Source organism: Centropristis striata, chromosome 10, assembly GCF_030273125.1.
Source record: "Centropristis striata isolate RG_2023a ecotype Rhode Island chromosome 10, C.striata_1.0, whole genome shotgun sequence".
NCBI classification, from domain to species: Eukaryota; Metazoa; Chordata; class Actinopteri; order Perciformes; family Serranidae; genus Centropristis; species Centropristis striata.
Genome location: NC_081526.1, coordinates 30945209 through 30962645, shown reverse-complemented (window position 1 = coordinate 30962645; position 17437 = coordinate 30945209). Strand labels below are relative to the sequence as shown.

The following is a 17437-nucleotide window of genomic DNA, read 5'->3' as shown; positions in this document are numbered from 1 at the left end:
TTACTTCTTGGACTTAATTCAGCATCCACGCCCCTTTCTATCTTTCTCTTTCCACACACACGCACACACACGCTGTGAACTTTTCAAAACACCTCCCCTGCAAGCCAAAGGGAGGGGCGTAGTTGCTGTGGAGACCGTGCAGGCCTAGCCCTATTGACAGAATAGAGGTAGAGGTGTGTGTGTGTGTGTGTTCTTGTGAGGACCACAACACATTTTTAACCAACACAGTGAGGACATTTTTGCAAAGTGAGGACATTTCGGCTGGTCCTCACTTCTTTAAAGACTTTTTTTGAGATTTCAGACTTTGTTTTAAGGGTTAGAGGTTACATGATAATGATAATTAACTGAAACTTTATTGTGTGGTTACAAAACTAACTAAAATCATAGTGAAAATGTCCTTTGTTTTCATCTTTTCAACTTTTTTCATACATAATGAAGATGGATAACACAAAGGAAATAAAGGCAAATTTACTGTGACCTCTTTTAATCTCCCACCCAACAAATACCTCATTACAAAAAACTAAACTAAAACTAAAGCATTTCAAATGTATGGAATATATTATACCAAACTAAAACTAGCAAACATACTCTAAAACTAATTAAAACTAACTGAATTTGAAAACAAAAATTCACAACCCAATTAAAACTAATGAAAAATTCTAAACTTTTATAACCTTGCTATGGAATCCACTATTCCAGCCCTCACAAAGATAGAAGTGCAAGTGTGTGTGTGTGTGTGTGTGTGTCCTTCCTTGTATGCCAGTTTGCTTTGTGTTTTTCATGTGACTGCCAACCATTCCTCTGTGTGCATGCCTGGCTGCATTTGCAAAATATGTGTGAAGGTTACTTTTGTTTACTGCACTCGCTGGTGTGTGTTTTTGTATTGTAGCCTACCAAATTGTAGGCTACTGGACTGCAATAATTGAGGGGCATGGATGTTTGTTTGTCCTCAAAACAATAAAGCGGAGATAAAACTACAATTCAAATCAGAAGGCCGGTGTTTCTTGTGTTCCAGGAGCTGAATAGATAAGCCAGCACCATATTTTCTTTTTGTTAAAGTCTGGTGTTTAACTACACTTATGTGTTAGTGTATGACTGGGTGTGTGTGTGCCCTCTGAGCGCCCCTTTCCTCTCCCCTCTTGTTTTTGCGCTCAGTGTCATGGCATGGGGGGCACTGACATGGAAATGTGGAAATCCCTGTTTCAACAATGAGCTCATCTGTGCCATAGCATGATGCCTGACCTCTCTCAATCTGTCTCTTTGTCACATCACTGTTAATATTTCATTCACAGCAACACAATCACTCTTTCAATCTAACATGTTATAAAATCATATAAATAAGTCGGGAGTGTCAGTGTGTTGCAACAAGAATGCCTCAGAGTCTGTGCATTTCCATATAGGGAGAGAAGCGTGTGTGTGTTTCTGTGTGATTGATTCCTTTGCAGAAACATACGGCATTAGAAGAACTATGAAAAGAATCTCTGTAATCACTGCATTGTCTAGCATTCAAGCCCACACCTGTGTTTTATTGGATTTTGCCTGATATGGTAAAGGCTTGGTCAGCCACCATCTCATCTAAGATCAATACACAGTATTCACACCCTTAAAGTGAGATTAGGTTTTCTGCAACTACTTGTGTGTGCACACAGAGAGAAAAGACACACCTAAGAACAAAATGTGTTGGCACAGAGCGCACAGTTCTCCCCAGGTCCAAACCACATTCACAAAAGCTTCTATTTTCAGGTTGTGCTGTTATTTCGGTGTTGACTGAAGTATTTGTAACCAGTTTTACAGTGACAGTACATTTTGGGAAATACATTTTTTCTTGCTGAGACGTAGATGATGATACTGCTTTCTTTACTGTGTAGTTACAGCCTGGACACAGTTAGCTTAGCTTAAGTTAGCTCAGCACAAAGACTAGAAATAGAGAAAACAGCAAGCTTGGTAAACATTTTTGATACTTCTGTTCAATGGATATCTTGTGGTCATATTGCCAAGCCCTAGTTTTTGGCAGTGTTGCTATCAACTCCCATGTCAGCAGGGGTGAGCTGAGGTGGCAGCAGCTAGCCACCTGTAAAAGCAGCAGCCTGTCACTCACAGCAGGCCACACCCTTAATTATGCATGCAACTTTAAATATAAATTCAGGCTTGTCATGAATGGGGAAGTTATCTATCGAGACCAAAGTGCTTTTTGGACCAGGCTGTAAACATGTTTATTCCTGCTGTAAAGTTGTTGTTTTTTAACATGAGGGTCTATAGGGGTTGCCACAAGTGGCCAGTGGAGAAAATGCAGTTTCTGGCAGGTCTGCATTGACTTCAATTTTTGGCCTTTTGAGTCCCTGTCTTGTTCTCCAAACAGGGGGTGTGCCAACTGCAATAATAAACTGACTGACTGGTAATAAACTGACTACGGATAAGTACCTCATACAACCTCCCTTCAGAAAATCAGGACTATTTCTGAGAGGCACATCCCTTGTTGCCTGTCTTTGTGCTAAGCTATGATAACAAGCTGTGGGTGGTAGCTTTTAGGGATGTGAATAATTAATCAATGATCTATTAATGGTCGTTAAGACTTTGGTCGATAACGTGGAATTTTTAACAGATCTGTGTATTTTTTTATTTTAATTTGTTATAATTTCATTTAATTTAATCGTTCAGTTCTGTGGCCGTACATCAATAAGCCAATTAACTGAGAATTAAGTTGGATAAAGCTACAGTTTGCAAACTGAAAGTTGCAATAACTATTATAAAACACACAGAAATACGAGTATTAATTGGAGCAAAACTAGCTCACTGTATCAAACCTTGCTAGCATGAATTATTAGGTCTAATTTCATCAAACGTATTTCAACACAAAACACATTTAAATCTGACGATTACTGTGAAAACTAACCTCATACCTCTTCAGGGGCTAAAACATGAAACATTGAACTCCTTGACGTTATCTTTACAGTATCATCCCATGTGAGTTAGTTTTACGATCAACAGGAAGTCTCTTTTCGTCCTTTAAAAATAAAAGCGTGCGTTATCAAAACAGGCTTTTGCATAGTACTGTATATATATCTTTTATTTTTGCCCATGTATGCATGTGATTAATCGATTAATTGATCGTTCCTGTTATAGATAATCGAGGTGGCATGTTTCTTCCAAACGCCCACCCTTAGTAGCTTTATATTTGAGTGAGAGATATGAGATTGATGTATCATCTCATCTAATTCTTGCATGAAAGCAGATAGCTCTAAAACTGACAAGCTATCCCTTTAAAAAGAAACTGGTACCTTCTACCTTCATTGACATGGCAGCCAGGGTTTGCTGTTTTCTTGTTACTGCTCAATCCTCTCACCAGCTACACATGTAGCCAAAAGTGCTCTTGACAGATTCTCCCATGTCAACATCCAAGACTAACACCTCTTCTTGAGGTTACTGGCTCAACAAGCATCAAAGCTGTCAGAGTAGAGTGGAAGTGCGAGACACACACTCGACCAAACAAATTTCCTTCTTCCTCTGACTCAGGCCCAGTGTTTCTAACCCCTCTCTCTGTCACTGCTTCTCCTTTGAGGCACACACTTTTGTCAACATAAAAGTGTGACCTTCCATTCCCAGCGCTTGAACTCTGACTTTTCCCACTTTCACCTCAGGGATATAGCGGAGGGAATGACGCTCCCATCCTGTCATTCTTCCCACTGTCCCCCTCCTCTCCGTTCCTTCCTTTCCTCTGCGCCCCCTTTTCTCCATCACTCCCTTTCCCCTTTTTCCTCCTCTCTCATATCTTCTGCTTTCCTGAATTCCTCCAGTGTTCCCGATGGTCTGGTATGTTTCACACGTTCCCAGTTTCGTGTCAAGGAATGTTGTCTTTCCCTTGCCTATATTACAATAACATTTACTGTTTACCTAAGGACCTTTTCCCTCCCAACTTTCCTACAGTAACATGTAATAGAATGCATGATGTCAGGCACACAAACTATCAGAGAATAGGTTAAATAAGATCTGGTGGATGGATATCTTTACAATGCATCAAATGCATGTATTTGCCCTCTGGAGGCTTTGAAATGCAAGTACATGAATCAATTCTGACAGTTCAGTTAGTGTAATGCTGTGTACACACCAAACACAATGTGATATTTTTTCGTGCCAGAGTAAACAATGCCCTCATTTCATTCTGTCATTAACCACGGTCAAAATAACCACTGTTGCTGCTTTGTACCTGTTGTGAGTCCCACATACGTCTGAAAACCTAACTGTCATGTCTGAATGAATGATATCATCCAGAAGTGCACACAGCTCAGTGAGCTTTACTGTCTTCTCAAGAAATTGCGTCTGGATGACTCTGGAATAAACTCAGTTTTGCCATGATTTAAGCCCACTAGATAGGGCCCTCTGTTTAACAGGGTGTAAAAGCACTGAATTACCATTCCTTGAGCTTTTTTCTTTCAACTAAGAGCACCATCTATGGGGCTCAGAAAATAAAGAAAATGGTCCATAAAGCTTCACTTGCACACCATTAGACCTTTGTAAAACAGTGTACCACCCAACCAGTATCAAGCAGTGGTGGAAAAAGTATACAGATCCCTTACTTAAGTAAAAGTATTAATACCTAGTGATGTGCCAATGAAGCCTCATGAACCATTGTCATTATTTTCTAAACCCACTAGATGGTGCTATTGGTTTAAAGAAAAAGGCTTGAGCAATGATAATTGAGTGTACTTTCAGCTCTTTGTTGGACAGAGAGCACCATCGAGTGGCCTCGATAATGAAAATGGTTCATGAGGCTTCACTGGCACATCAATTCCTGGACTCGAGTACTCCACCCTATATCCAGCAGTATTTTTCTACAACATTTTAACTCCCAATTCATGCCTCTATATTCTGTTATAGGTCATTTTGATTGGCTCAGTCTTCCTGCCACAATTCAAGTTTCAGATGTTTTTTTATTGCCAAAGATCATTTCCATTATGAAATGTTCAACAACAAACTTTCTCCTGAAACAAATAATTGGTGAAGCTATGGCAGCAGAGACCGCAATCAGCATATTCCATCATTTCAACAAACATGCCGCTGCAAGTCGCATCATCAAATGAATGAGCTTTGTATCCTGGGAAACCTTCTTAGGGTTGATTCAAAACCTTCAGCAGGGGGTGTGGCGTTGCTACAACCGTTGGCTGTTGGCAAACTACCAGGGTGGATGACTGATTTTTCAAGAATGATCCAAGTTTCTATGAATATGAAAGTCGAGGATTGTTTTGTAATTGTTCTCAAAACAAGGAAATGTTCCTTTTCTTTTCCTAAAAGTAGTTGAACTAGTTTTGACCATTTTCCATGATTGTGTCTCATCTGTCTTTGTTTCACCTTTATATATTCTACAGTCCTTGTCATTGAGACGTTTGTGACATGGTCCCTGTCCCCCTCTGGGTTGCTCCAGGCCAAATGTTTGTCTAAGTGTCTGCTTGATGCAGATACAAGAATGCAACTGAAACACCTTGAGGCAATCTTCATGGAGACTTTAATGATGGTTTCTCACACAGACAGAGACGTTACACCATAATGTTGAGGAGGAAATACTATTAGAAGTGTACTGTCTGCATTTTTACCTTAATTACCATTTGCATTAATAATGTGTTTACAGGTTGTTCAACACAGTATGTGTGGTCACATTGTAGGTCCTGTGCCAAGTATAAAACTAAAGGACAATACTTATGATTAATAATGAACATTATTTGCATACAACAGTTCAAAATCGTAACTAATTGCACCATAGAGCAAAAATGAAGTAGGAATGGACTATAGAAGTGACAATAACAAATAAAACGCAAGATAAAATATGCTAATATACAGACAAACAGTGTAATAACATTTAAAAAAACACCCCAAAGTACACCGTTGAAAGCAGGAAATTAAAATACTTTTCTGTTGCCTTGAGCATAATGGTTTAAAACTTTTGGTATTAATTAACTTGAATGAATGGAGGATATTTGTGGAGACCAGTGGCCATGGGTGAGTCAAAGTTATGATTCACTATGGAACTCAAGGGAATAGCTTTGTGTGGCACTGTGGGAGTCCAGGTGCTGTGGAGCAGATGAGTGACAGGAAAAACAGAGTTGAAAGTTTAAAAGCTGTAACTTTATACAAATAAAAGTGAAAGTTGCTTGGTGGGCTCTGCAATGACTTACCGAAGAAAAAAAAAGTAAGTAGTGAAAGAGTAGGACAGGAGCCTTACATGCCGTGCCATTGTTCCAACGTCCCATTGGTTTGATACATCGATATATGGGTCCAGTGACTACTGCTTCTTAAAAAATAATTATATTTCATGGCGTAAAAAAGCACAAAAACATGTGGTTATGGTTTGAGAATATCACTTCTTTGGAGTATTGGGTTGTCCTATTGGTCCAACGAACAAATACTCCAAAGAAATTGAGAAATGCCTAAATCTACTGAAATACCAACTACCTCCAAACCATATGACCATATAGGTCATTTATAACTTTATAACCTTTTAATATGACCCACAATAGTGTTTCCTAAATTTGCACCCCTTTCCGACTGAAGGAGATCAACAAATAAACCTAAACGTAACAGTTGTTGTTTTAATCATGTCGTTAACGTTCTGAGTTTGGTTAGGTTTAGGCAACAAAACTACTTGGTGGTTTTAGAAATATAGTTTGTCATAAACTGCCAGACATTAATTTGGGGATGTAAGTGATATAAAACGTGATATTGAATCAGTTAAATTTCACATGTAACTAAAATGATTGTTTTTACTTCTTAACTTCACTTCTGCCTTGGCTTCTGTCATAATTACTACAGCCACAAAAGTGATGGCCAAAGAAACTCTATGAAACTTTACTTTCTGAGCCAACTAGATGGCCTTTCTCTCCAGTGCGCCATCTAGTGGGGTCAATAAAAACAACAAATGGTACATAAAGCTTCATTAACATAACATATGGGTTTGTGTTTTTGGGAAGGACAGTCTAGGCTATATTCACATGCCATACGAACAGGAAATCCTTTTTATTTTCTTAGCATTTCTTAGAACTTGTCATCCACCTGCTTCCTCATACCTCATACCTCAGCTTTGCTTTCTGGTTATGTATGTGATACCTGCAAGAAACGCAACAAATAGGTTCCCTGACCAGTGTTTAAATGGGACCCATAATGCTTGTGATTACCAGCAACAGTTCCACACAGGTGGTCGTACCTGTGATGAAACGATGGATGCCCGGCAGTGTTTGATTTGTACAACCAGCTCAGACTTGATGTCTGGCTGCACAGTGGGAAGGAAGGCAGCAATGGTACCCTTTTGTCGCTAAATCAAAGGCCCCCACAGAGGGTAAAATGGCATGCTGGGACCAAAACAGATGGCGATGGATCTTTAAATGACCCTTTTTCACAGACCAGCGTGTGTCCAACGCACGCTCGCTTAAAGGTGGCCTTGTGCACTACTATAGTGTGTGTGTTTTCTGTGGTGTGTGCTTTCTGTGATGCTATCAATTCTGAAGCTAATGGACCATTTTTAGAGGTGTTGAGCTTTACACACAGAATATGAGGAAATGACTTGTGTAAGTGTGTGAGTGCTTGTTTGTTTGTGTGAGTGTTTATGTTTTCATGTGTCCAACACCATCCATTTTCAACCCAATGGGCCAATCCCTTCCTGCCAATGGAGTTGAGATGTAGTTTGTTGATTGTAAAATCAATGTGGAGGCTCTCCTGGCCCGATAGTTCCCAAAGTGTGGATTACAGCCATGCGCCTGCCAGCAAAATGGTTTGATCTTGCTGTTGTATTTCTCTCCACTGCATCCGTAATCTCCCAGATTAATCTATGTAAAGGAAAGGAGAGATTTTATTATTCAATGGTATGTACATTATTTACAGTTGAATGCCTTGGAGAACGAGCCTGCACGTTCAAACATGCTGTCTAAAATGGTAAGGAGCTGGTTGAGGAATTATGCATTTCTAAGATAAGTGTCAGATTCCAGGGCTCAGTGGCTATCTGTTAAACTCATAGTAGTTGGGTTGGGAATGTACACATGGAGAAATGTTTCTGTCTACACTGGTTGTTGTGTTGAAAACAGGATGAGGTTAAATAAGTGAATCTGTCCTTTAAGGTATTGGTCCATCACAAATAAACCCAATGGCATCTGAGATTGATCAGACCAATGTTGGACCTCATTTTAGTAAAAATGGACCAAGAATGGACAGGTTGGGCAAATGCCTTGGCCCCCCTATTAACAAAAGATTTATGATGATATTTTGATATCATATGTATAACTCCTGACATTACTTACAAAATGTTTTCAAAGCAATTTTTTTTCATCACTGTCAATGTGCCACCCCCTGCGCTATACAGATAAATTGATTGTTTCATCAGCAGGGAACCATGCTGTGCACAACACAATTATTCCAAAGGGCTTTGAATCTCTGGGGTCTTTTCTACAGTAAAGAAAAGTTCTAATTGATATGATGGCCTTGTGAGCAATCAGTTGCTTATTTATACATCTGGCTCAAGTTGCAGAGCAAAATGATCATTTCATTTGGAAATGTGTTTCTGGCCACCTGATGAATAGGACGTTGGAAACTCCTAGTTTCCAACCTCCTACCATAAAAAGTACAATGAAACGCCACTCAATGTTAAGAGTTTATACTGTTGACTAAAGGGCAACGTAAAGTATATTTGCCTGTATTTAATTAAAATAATGCACACCATCATAAGGTTAAACCTCTTCTGCAGGTAAATTGATGAATATAGTTTCTTATGTGTTAGGTGCCTTAGTCAATACAACCTGGATGATGCTGATGTTGATGTTAGTGTGTTGTTGAACTTTTTCTTTTTAGTCCTATGACCCTTTTTTGGTCCTATGACTCTGTTTCCATTTAGCAGTGGATCTCATGTGATCACATGTGATCTCAGTGATCCGAACACAAGTGGACAGCTCCCAGTCAGTGTGTTCTCACCTGGCAGTGGCTGCGTCTCCACATGCGTCTTCAGTGACCACTTGTGATCTGATTCCACTTCCCCGCTCTGTATGTAAATTAACACATAGTACATCATTTCCGTTTGCGAATCACCAAATGTGTTGTTGTTTTTAACCGGCGGCGAGCAGCAGTGCCCCTCCTGAGCCTAAATAAAAGAAGGAGAAGAAGAAGAAATCAAAATACATTCTTTGGTGTGTTCCAGGCAAACCACATAACTGAAGATGTTAGATGCACTCGTAATTTTTGGCTTGGGGCTTTTAGAAATGTCCAGCCGAGTTCACACGAATGAGTATGTACTTCCGCTCGGGCTTATGTGGACAAGAGTCACATACCCGTTCTCACTACTATCTGAATGTGGACACATGCGGCCTGAACCACCTCCGAATGTGGTTTTTGACATCCATCTCAATGTGTCCTGACAGTGTTTTTCCTGTATTTAGAGCTGTCCACTTGTGTTCTGATCACTCAGACCGCATGTTACAGCTGAATGGAAACAGGGTCTATGTGACAGCGTCTAGCAGCCTAAAACCATTGATGTGCAAATTAAACCTCATGAAGCTTTATGAAGCAATACAATACTGTTACCCCAGTCATTCTGAACATAAACAAATAAATATGTGTGGGAGTGCTTTTATCCTTTTGTGGAAGATAAGTGACGCACCTAATGCCTGTGGGCCCTCTAGTCTTCCCACTGGCTCACAGACCTGGAGTTCCCTGCCGTGATGTCTGCGGTGAGACCCTTGGACTTATGGGAGGAGGGTCTCCTACATGGGTCTGTTACATGCTGTACTGTTGGCAGCACTTTCATGTTGACATTGAATCTAAAAAAACTAACATTAAATGTCAAGTTCCATCAAAGATTTAACACAAGTGCAGTAGGCTCTTCCTCCATCCGCCGCCTCCGCAAGCTGTTTCTGGAATAAACTTAGTACTCAATCAACCTGCACAGATGGCAGAAATAAAAATCTCATCACATGCTGTGTGCATGGGACTGTAGTCTTCCTTTATTTCTGGAAACAAGGTGGGGTTTCCTATTTTTTGGCAGATTGTGAACTAGCTGACTTCGTTTAACTGTTTTACGTGATTTACCTGCATATTTCTCATGTTGTTCAAACTTTTTGTTTGTGCAAAAAGTGAAAAAAAGTGAAATCCACCGTGGGATCCTGCAGTCTACTAATGAGAGCATTCACCACATTCCTCGACCTCAGATGAGCAGATAGTCAGACACTCAGATAAATTTCCTTCCTACCCCTCCCTGGCCCCGGGCCCACTGGATTTGAGCCGAAAACAGCAGGAGAAGACAGGAAACTGACAGGATTACACTGACTGGGTCTGCTGGTACTGTGCAGACAAACAGATGTGTATACAAATAGAGGAGTTCCCAGGCCAGGGGTTGAACTGGAGGGTAAGGAGCCCAGGAGGTGCCACTGAGAAAAAACCCCAAAAACTAATGACGGATTTGATGTCATAACTCTGCTCTCCCACTAGCAATCCATGCTCTTGATTTAATCATTTATATGCATGTATTACTTAATTCATGCATTCAATTTAATATTGTTTTGTTTTTTGTCTTTCTCACTGCTTAAACAAAGCCACTCCTTAATGAAAAAAAATCCTGTACAGGTTGTACTGTTGGCTGCCTCCCCACACAGTTATTACAGCCACTGAATGAGTTATCAGCATTATTGCCTGGTGGCCAAAACTTGAACGCAGTGAAGTCAGTGTGGAAATGCCTTAAACCTGTATTCTTTCTAAAGGCCAGCAGGGGCCAAATCCACTGTAGAGTTGTTGTAAAGAGAAATCCGATTGTATAGAAGTCAATGAGAAAATAACCCTACTTCTCACTTGATTTTTTAACCCAGTAAACAATTTCCTAAGGCATTTATGGCCCCAATCGCGAGTTTCAAGCCTCTAAAATACAGCATGATGTTCATTTAGTAAATGATGGTCTCATTTAGAATGAACTAGTCAATAAAGCAGGATATGCTTTATGGATGTGATTAACAAGAACTTATGGGAAAGGCCCAGGTCTGAATGATGTCTATATCATTTACAATCCCCATCCAGTCAGTTCAGTGTGAGTGGAGATCTAATGCCTAATAATGCTTTAAATGGGTCAGTTATAGTCTGTTGATACATATTAGAGCATAATATGGCCGGAAATTACAGAAAAACTCCATAGTTTGTGATGTCCGAAAACGTAAAAAAAAAAAGAAATAAATGTCCATTTTTGTCAAAAATGATAAAATCTTAAAATGCTTAAAAATGCTTCAGATGGGTCAATTATAGTTTGTTGATAAAATATGGCCAGAAATGACAGAAAAACACCATATTATCGGATGTCCAAAAATGACCCCCTCAAAAAAGTCACACTATAGTAGGATTTTTGTCAAAAATGTTCATATTTGAAAATGCCTTAAAAATTCTAGAAATTACCCAATTTGACTCTGTTGATACATGTGGTAGTATTGTTTGTCCAAAAACAACGAAAAAACACCGTATTATGGGATGTCCAAAAATGCAGCTCTGGATAACTCCATCTTATAATTTAAGATGGACCTGTGTCACAGCGGCCACGGCATCATAAATGGGGTACTAACTTGCACAAAGTCATTCATCGAATCTGAGTATGCATTTTTAAAGGCTTTCCTGTATGTTAATGTACATCAGGAATGATTTGAACACCATAATATTTTTGCCACCTCCCTGGATTCCAAATAGTTAAATTCAACACCACAGTGAGTAGGATTTGCCCATAGCAGTTTGTAAACTCAACAAGTTTAGCCATCTTCAGTCTAGCTAGCCCATAGTATTTATGTCAAGATAGAATAATTTAGCAGCGCTCCAGAATCTCATATTTACGTCTATTATTATTTTTAGCATGAGCCGATACGTTGTTTTTTTTTAAATATAAAATCTTACACATTGTGCCTTTAATATGTCTTAGATCTGATGGTGTTACTTGAGATCAGCTATCTGACTTTCCATCTTAATTTAACCAATAATTACTATATTGGCTAAACAATTCTGAGTGCATGATTGCTTGTGGAGGCAGGTTAACCAGGTGTGTTTTGAAGCAGCAGCTGGCTGCTCAGAGGGATCTGTGTCCTCTGGACAGCTCAGGCAGAGCGCACCATGAAATATCAAAATACAAGTCAATTTCCTTCAGTATCTAGTTGGATATCGCTGTAGGCTATATGGTGTACTCTGTTCCATCTGTAAGCTCTGGTTTTACACATAACCTGATTTGATTTTATGCACAAAGTGATGCATGTAAACAGAGCTTGTTGTGTCATAGTTACACTTTGGCTCACTGTGGAAGACGTGATAAAGATAATTAAGCTGATCATCAATTTTTGAAACAGCTACGGACTACATGCTTCATTTCACTGAATAGTGGAACAAGTTTGCAACATGTAATACTCACAGTTTCACTTTTACCAACAGTGCAATAAAAATGTCATGATAGATTGATGGTGCATGGGGCTCGCCCTGAGGACGACGGCTTTATTCCAACATATTTGCATGTCTGTGTGGAATCTCTTCATTAACTTAACAATCACATCGCTGCTGTGTATGTTCCTTGAAATAATTTAACATAGCCTGTTTATTCTATGCTTTCATAGTTTTAGTTATGTGAAAAAGGCAACACAAGTATCAGAAATATGTTGAATATTTATTAAATATATATGCAGATTGTAATTATTAAGTGTTGGAGGTGAATAACAGATGGAGCATCAGCCCTTCAGACAAACACACATGCCTGTATGTACGGTCCATAACAAAAATGCTGGGATCTTTTCTAAATCTGCCAGAATGACCCATGGTTGACCCTTAGCACAGTTACACATGAGAATCTCATATACAAACTCTGATCTTTTCTCTTATTAGAATAGTCTTTTGGTGTTTTTCATAGAAATGTGACTTTGAAGCAGGAAATCTGAAGGAATGCAGTTGGTATTTGTTCGCTTTGTCCTCAAGGCTAAACATGATACATCATCTCAGTCATTCTGTGAATGAATGGCTCTCAGGTCTCTTTATTAATGGGTAATCAGATATTCTCACAAAACAATGTTTAGTTAAAATGAGTAAATATGAAGTAAAATGCACATTACATTGAAGAACATGAGTCATTTAATATGATTAATAGTATGGTGATTTTTTAATAAAAAATGGAATGTAATAAACACAGTTAATATATATTAGACTAGCACAGTTTGTCCAAAAATGAGAGAAAAAAAACATATTATGGGATGTCCAAAAATGACCCCCTCAAAAAAAGTTAGATTTTTGTCAAAAATGGTCAAATTTTTAAAAGGCCTAAAAATGCCAGAAATCACTTTATTATAGACTGTTGATACATATTAGTTGTATATGTAACATAGTTAATCAGGTCATTAGTGATTCCACTTGCCATCTCTAAATAACCATGGGTATTGAACGCAGCACCCCTGGGGTTTAGTGTGGTGCACCCCGGGGGCAGCTGCATTCGGACCTTGTGGTTTAATGGTAAGGTTGCGGGATATGAGCTCCGTCTTTTTTTAAATATATTAATTTAATTTCACTTTATTTTAGTAGAAACTTGACAGTGTCTTTTAATTTTATATTTTTCAGAGGGATGCACCTGTTATTGTCTATTACCAGGTATGATTTTTGTATTTTGTGTTTATTGTAATGCAATTGAGGCATTCGGACCTTGTGGTTTAATGAGGGATGCACCTGTTATTGTCTATTACCAGAATAAATGGCTGGATGCCAATCAAATGTCCTCGTTTCAACTAAATGACACAACGCAGAGAGAGTGCTAAGTCGCTACATTTAGTTTGTCTATAAATGACAGAAAAACACCAAATTATGGGATGTCCAAAAATTGGACAAAAAGAGAAAGTTTGTTGATTTTTGTCAAAAATGAATCTGAATCTATGACAATACAGCACTACTAATGCTATCAACTGCCTGTCCAATACAATGCAGTGGAGTAAAAAGTAAATTTCCAACAAGTATAAAATAACCTACAGTACTATAAATTGACTCACTTACTTCCCATAATCTCTAATAAATAGGTCGGAAGATATAAGGAAGAAATGTTATAAAGAAGCTTGTTTTTGTGTCAACCCAATGAATGGTTCATGTTAGTGTTAACACTGCTGTAGATTAAGACTACACACCCACCTTATTTACAGGAAGGCTCATATCCTTCTTTCTGCTGGCTGATGCATTCAAGGTCTTGAGTGAAGGACAGATATTGCACCTATCACAAAAGAAATCAACACAATGACATTTCTGTTTCTTTTGCAGGTCACTTTTCAATTCTTTGGTTTATACGACAGTTACTTTTTGAATACTACTGTATTATACTGCGCTTTCCTCCAACATCTGCTCGAAAGAAAAACATGCGTTGTCGGCAGGATTCGAACCTGCGCGGGGAGACCCCAATGGATTTCTAGTCCATCGCCTTAACCACTCGGCCACGACAACCATACAAAGAGACACATGTACAAAATCGTCAGATACATGTAAATCCCTCGTGTTGGTTGCCTTTAAAGGTTGTCTATGAACTGGACAATCATGTATTATTATGACGTTTACTTTTACCTCAGGAACCGGCAGTCGAGATGCTCTGTCTGGGTTTCCTTCGTGTTGAGGTGAGAACAGCACCATCTGGTGGCGGTGGCCATCAGGAGCTCACTGACGTTTATAGTCATTTCTGTTGGTGTGCACTTCATAGTCTTTAGTAAAAAGTCAGTTAAAAACGCTACAACAGCAAGAAATGGAAAGTCAAGACATTATAAAACATAAATGTACACTAGAATTAGAGTAAACTGGATATGTAATTAAACCTTTACTAGTTTTATTGCTCATCCTTATTTCTGTATGACCAGGACCATATGGACGAAAAATTATTTATAATAGATTATTAAATAAATGAATAAATACATGATAAATTAAAACATACATACAGAAATAAAACAATAAATGCATGAATAAAAATACTGAAAAAGCTTGATATACAAGCAATAAATATTACATTTATTTCTTCATGTATCTATTTCTGTATTTCTGTCTGTATGTTAATGAGGTAGGAGGATGTTTATTTCTTTATTTCATGCATTTATCTATTTAATTCCATATTCATTTCGACATTTAATTAAATATGCATTTATTCATGGATTCCTATATTTATTTATTCATTGATATTTCCGTTATTTTTTGTCCTCCATTCATACAGAAATTACAGGCCTGTAACAGTATGTGTGGATTTGGAAACTGGGTTGTCACAGTGGGAGAGGAGGTAATCAGATTCTCAGTTAGAATAGTAAAAATAGGCCTATGAATGTAGGCCTACATCATGCAGAATATGGCCCGTGTGAATGTTATACTAACACATATACATTATTTTATTTGTTTAATTTTGCATTTATATGTGAGAAGAATCTTACTGTTGTAGATGGTAACCTACTCATACCGTTTGTTAGTCATTTAAAAACGACATACATTCTGTAAGTTTGTCATGTTTTGTATAAAAGTTACTAGTAACTTTTTTAAGTTACCAGTAAAAACAGATGCCAAAGAAAAAATACTTAAAGTTGGTCAATTATAGTCTATTCATACATATTAGAGCATAACATGTCCAGAAATTACAAAAAAACAGTATACTATGGGATGTCCAAAAATGACCGCATCAAAAAAAAAGTCATTCTATAGCCAATAGTCAATTTTTGTCAAAAATTGTCAAATTTTAAAATGCCTAAAATGCTTAAAATGGGCCAATTGTAGTCTGTTGTAGAAATGACAGAAAAACACCATATTATGGCCCATGTGAAATGTAACAGAGTATTTCAAAAATGATGAAATGGCATTCAATGGAAATACTCAAGTAACACAATTATTTAAAAATTGTACTGAAGCAAATTAACACTTAGCAGTCAGGACCTGTTACTTTAAAGATGATAAAACGTTTGTATGTTAGAGAACACAATGATTGTGACAACAATAAATACTAACTAGTCTCCATATTATTGCTTAGTCATTGTACAATAAAAACAAACAAAGAGCAACTCAGCATGTTACATTTCGTGATATAAATTATTTATTTACATTTACAGAAAAATGACCCCATCAAGACAATGTAGTAATTACTATTGGAAATAGAACCCAAGATACAGAAGCTGACGTCATCGTCACAACCGAACAGAGAGCTCTATAATAACATTGTGCCCTCTGTCAAAGGTCTCCTATAACACAAGGTGCAAGGCATCACGTGTAGCCCCGAAACCCCCCACCCCCCTCCCAGACTGAACAACACACCTCATTTAAAGCCCGTTACCCTGCTTTGCACTACCCCGCTTTGCTTTAACCCCTCATCTAGAAATGACAGACAACCGGCTAGCCTGCCTCTACCAAAGCTCACACATCTAATACACATTCACACACACTCACATTCAGTATCCCCGAAGCCCCCACCCCTCCCCGACACCTCATGGTTCAGTTTTTTCAGAAAAACCCTGGGCGGAAGTGACAAGGTGCAGGGAGACACATCTGCAACTGGGGGTGTTGGCGGCGGTGTGGACTGATGTCAACGTTACTCCTCGTGTGAGTCTCTTCGCTGGCTGGTACACCAGCTTTGTCTCTGCTGCACCACCATCCTCCCCGGGCATCCTTTAAGTACATACTGGGAGAGGGGGCGAGGAGTGAGGGGAAGCAGATCCTAATTTTCGGGGTTGGCCTACAAGGGGGGAACATCTAACGCCACAGCGCTCCGATAAGTGGAGGGGGACTCTGTCCGGCGAGTCAGCGCTCAGATAAGCCGAGTGGAGGCGCGCATGGTGTTCTCTGTACTGAAGTGGACATTGTTCTGCTTCTGCCGGTTGATCCTGTTGGTCCGTGGGCACTTCCTGTACAGGGGAGAAGAAGGTGAGGGAGAGGATACACATAGGGGTTAGTTAAGCAACTTAAAACTCATTGGGCCTCATTCACCAATATCTTCTTAAGAATCTTCTAAGATTCTTTCTTAAGTCCTTCTTAAGAAGATTTCTAAGAAGACCCTACGTCAGATTCATCAACGTGTTCTCAAGCCGCTGAATTGTTCGCAGCCATGTTCTTAAATTGATGAAAGCCATCTCCTCGTAAATAGAGCCGGCGTGCCAGGTGAGTCTAATTAACATAGGATTAGCATAGGTAGCCGCCCATTAATGCCCATAAAAGGGCCCATAAAAAGGACCGCAGGGCCGTGTGTAGACGCCACACAGAGGAAACAGCAGGAGAATGCCTAAAGCAAAGCGTAAATCAGTTGGAGCACAGGTAAAAAGAAAAAAAAACTTCAGCAGTTCAGAACTAGAAGTTCTGCTACAGGAGATCACTCGGAGGAAGAAAATTAAATTTGCAACAACACAAACAATTTATTTTCTGGAATATATTATATATATATATAAAGTGAAAAAAAATTAAACGAATAAATAAATACATAAAT

At 38.8% G+C, this 17437-nt stretch overlaps 1 protein-coding gene and 1 non-coding gene across 3 annotated transcripts in view; both read right to left on the bottom strand.

Moving 5' to 3' along the window:
• Positions 1-14363: 14363 nt before the first annotated feature.
• trnas-aga (transfer RNA serine (anticodon AGA)) lies at positions 14364-14445 on the bottom strand. Its single transcript has one exon. It is a non-coding gene; the product is annotated as a tRNA-Ser (tRNA).
• A 1369-nt stretch (positions 14446-15814) lies between these two features.
• The window catches only part of tmeff2a (transmembrane protein with EGF-like and two follistatin-like domains 2a), a 166476-nt gene continuing 164853 nt past the window's right edge, over positions 15815-17437 (bottom strand). For both annotated transcript variants that reach the window (XM_059342571.1, XM_059342572.1), the window contains exon 10: positions 15815-16862. In XM_059342571.1, the coding sequence (XP_059198554.1) occupies positions 16766-16862 (97 nt within the window). In that variant the 3' untranslated portion in view covers positions 15815-16765. The remainder of the gene's footprint in view (positions 16863-17437) is intronic.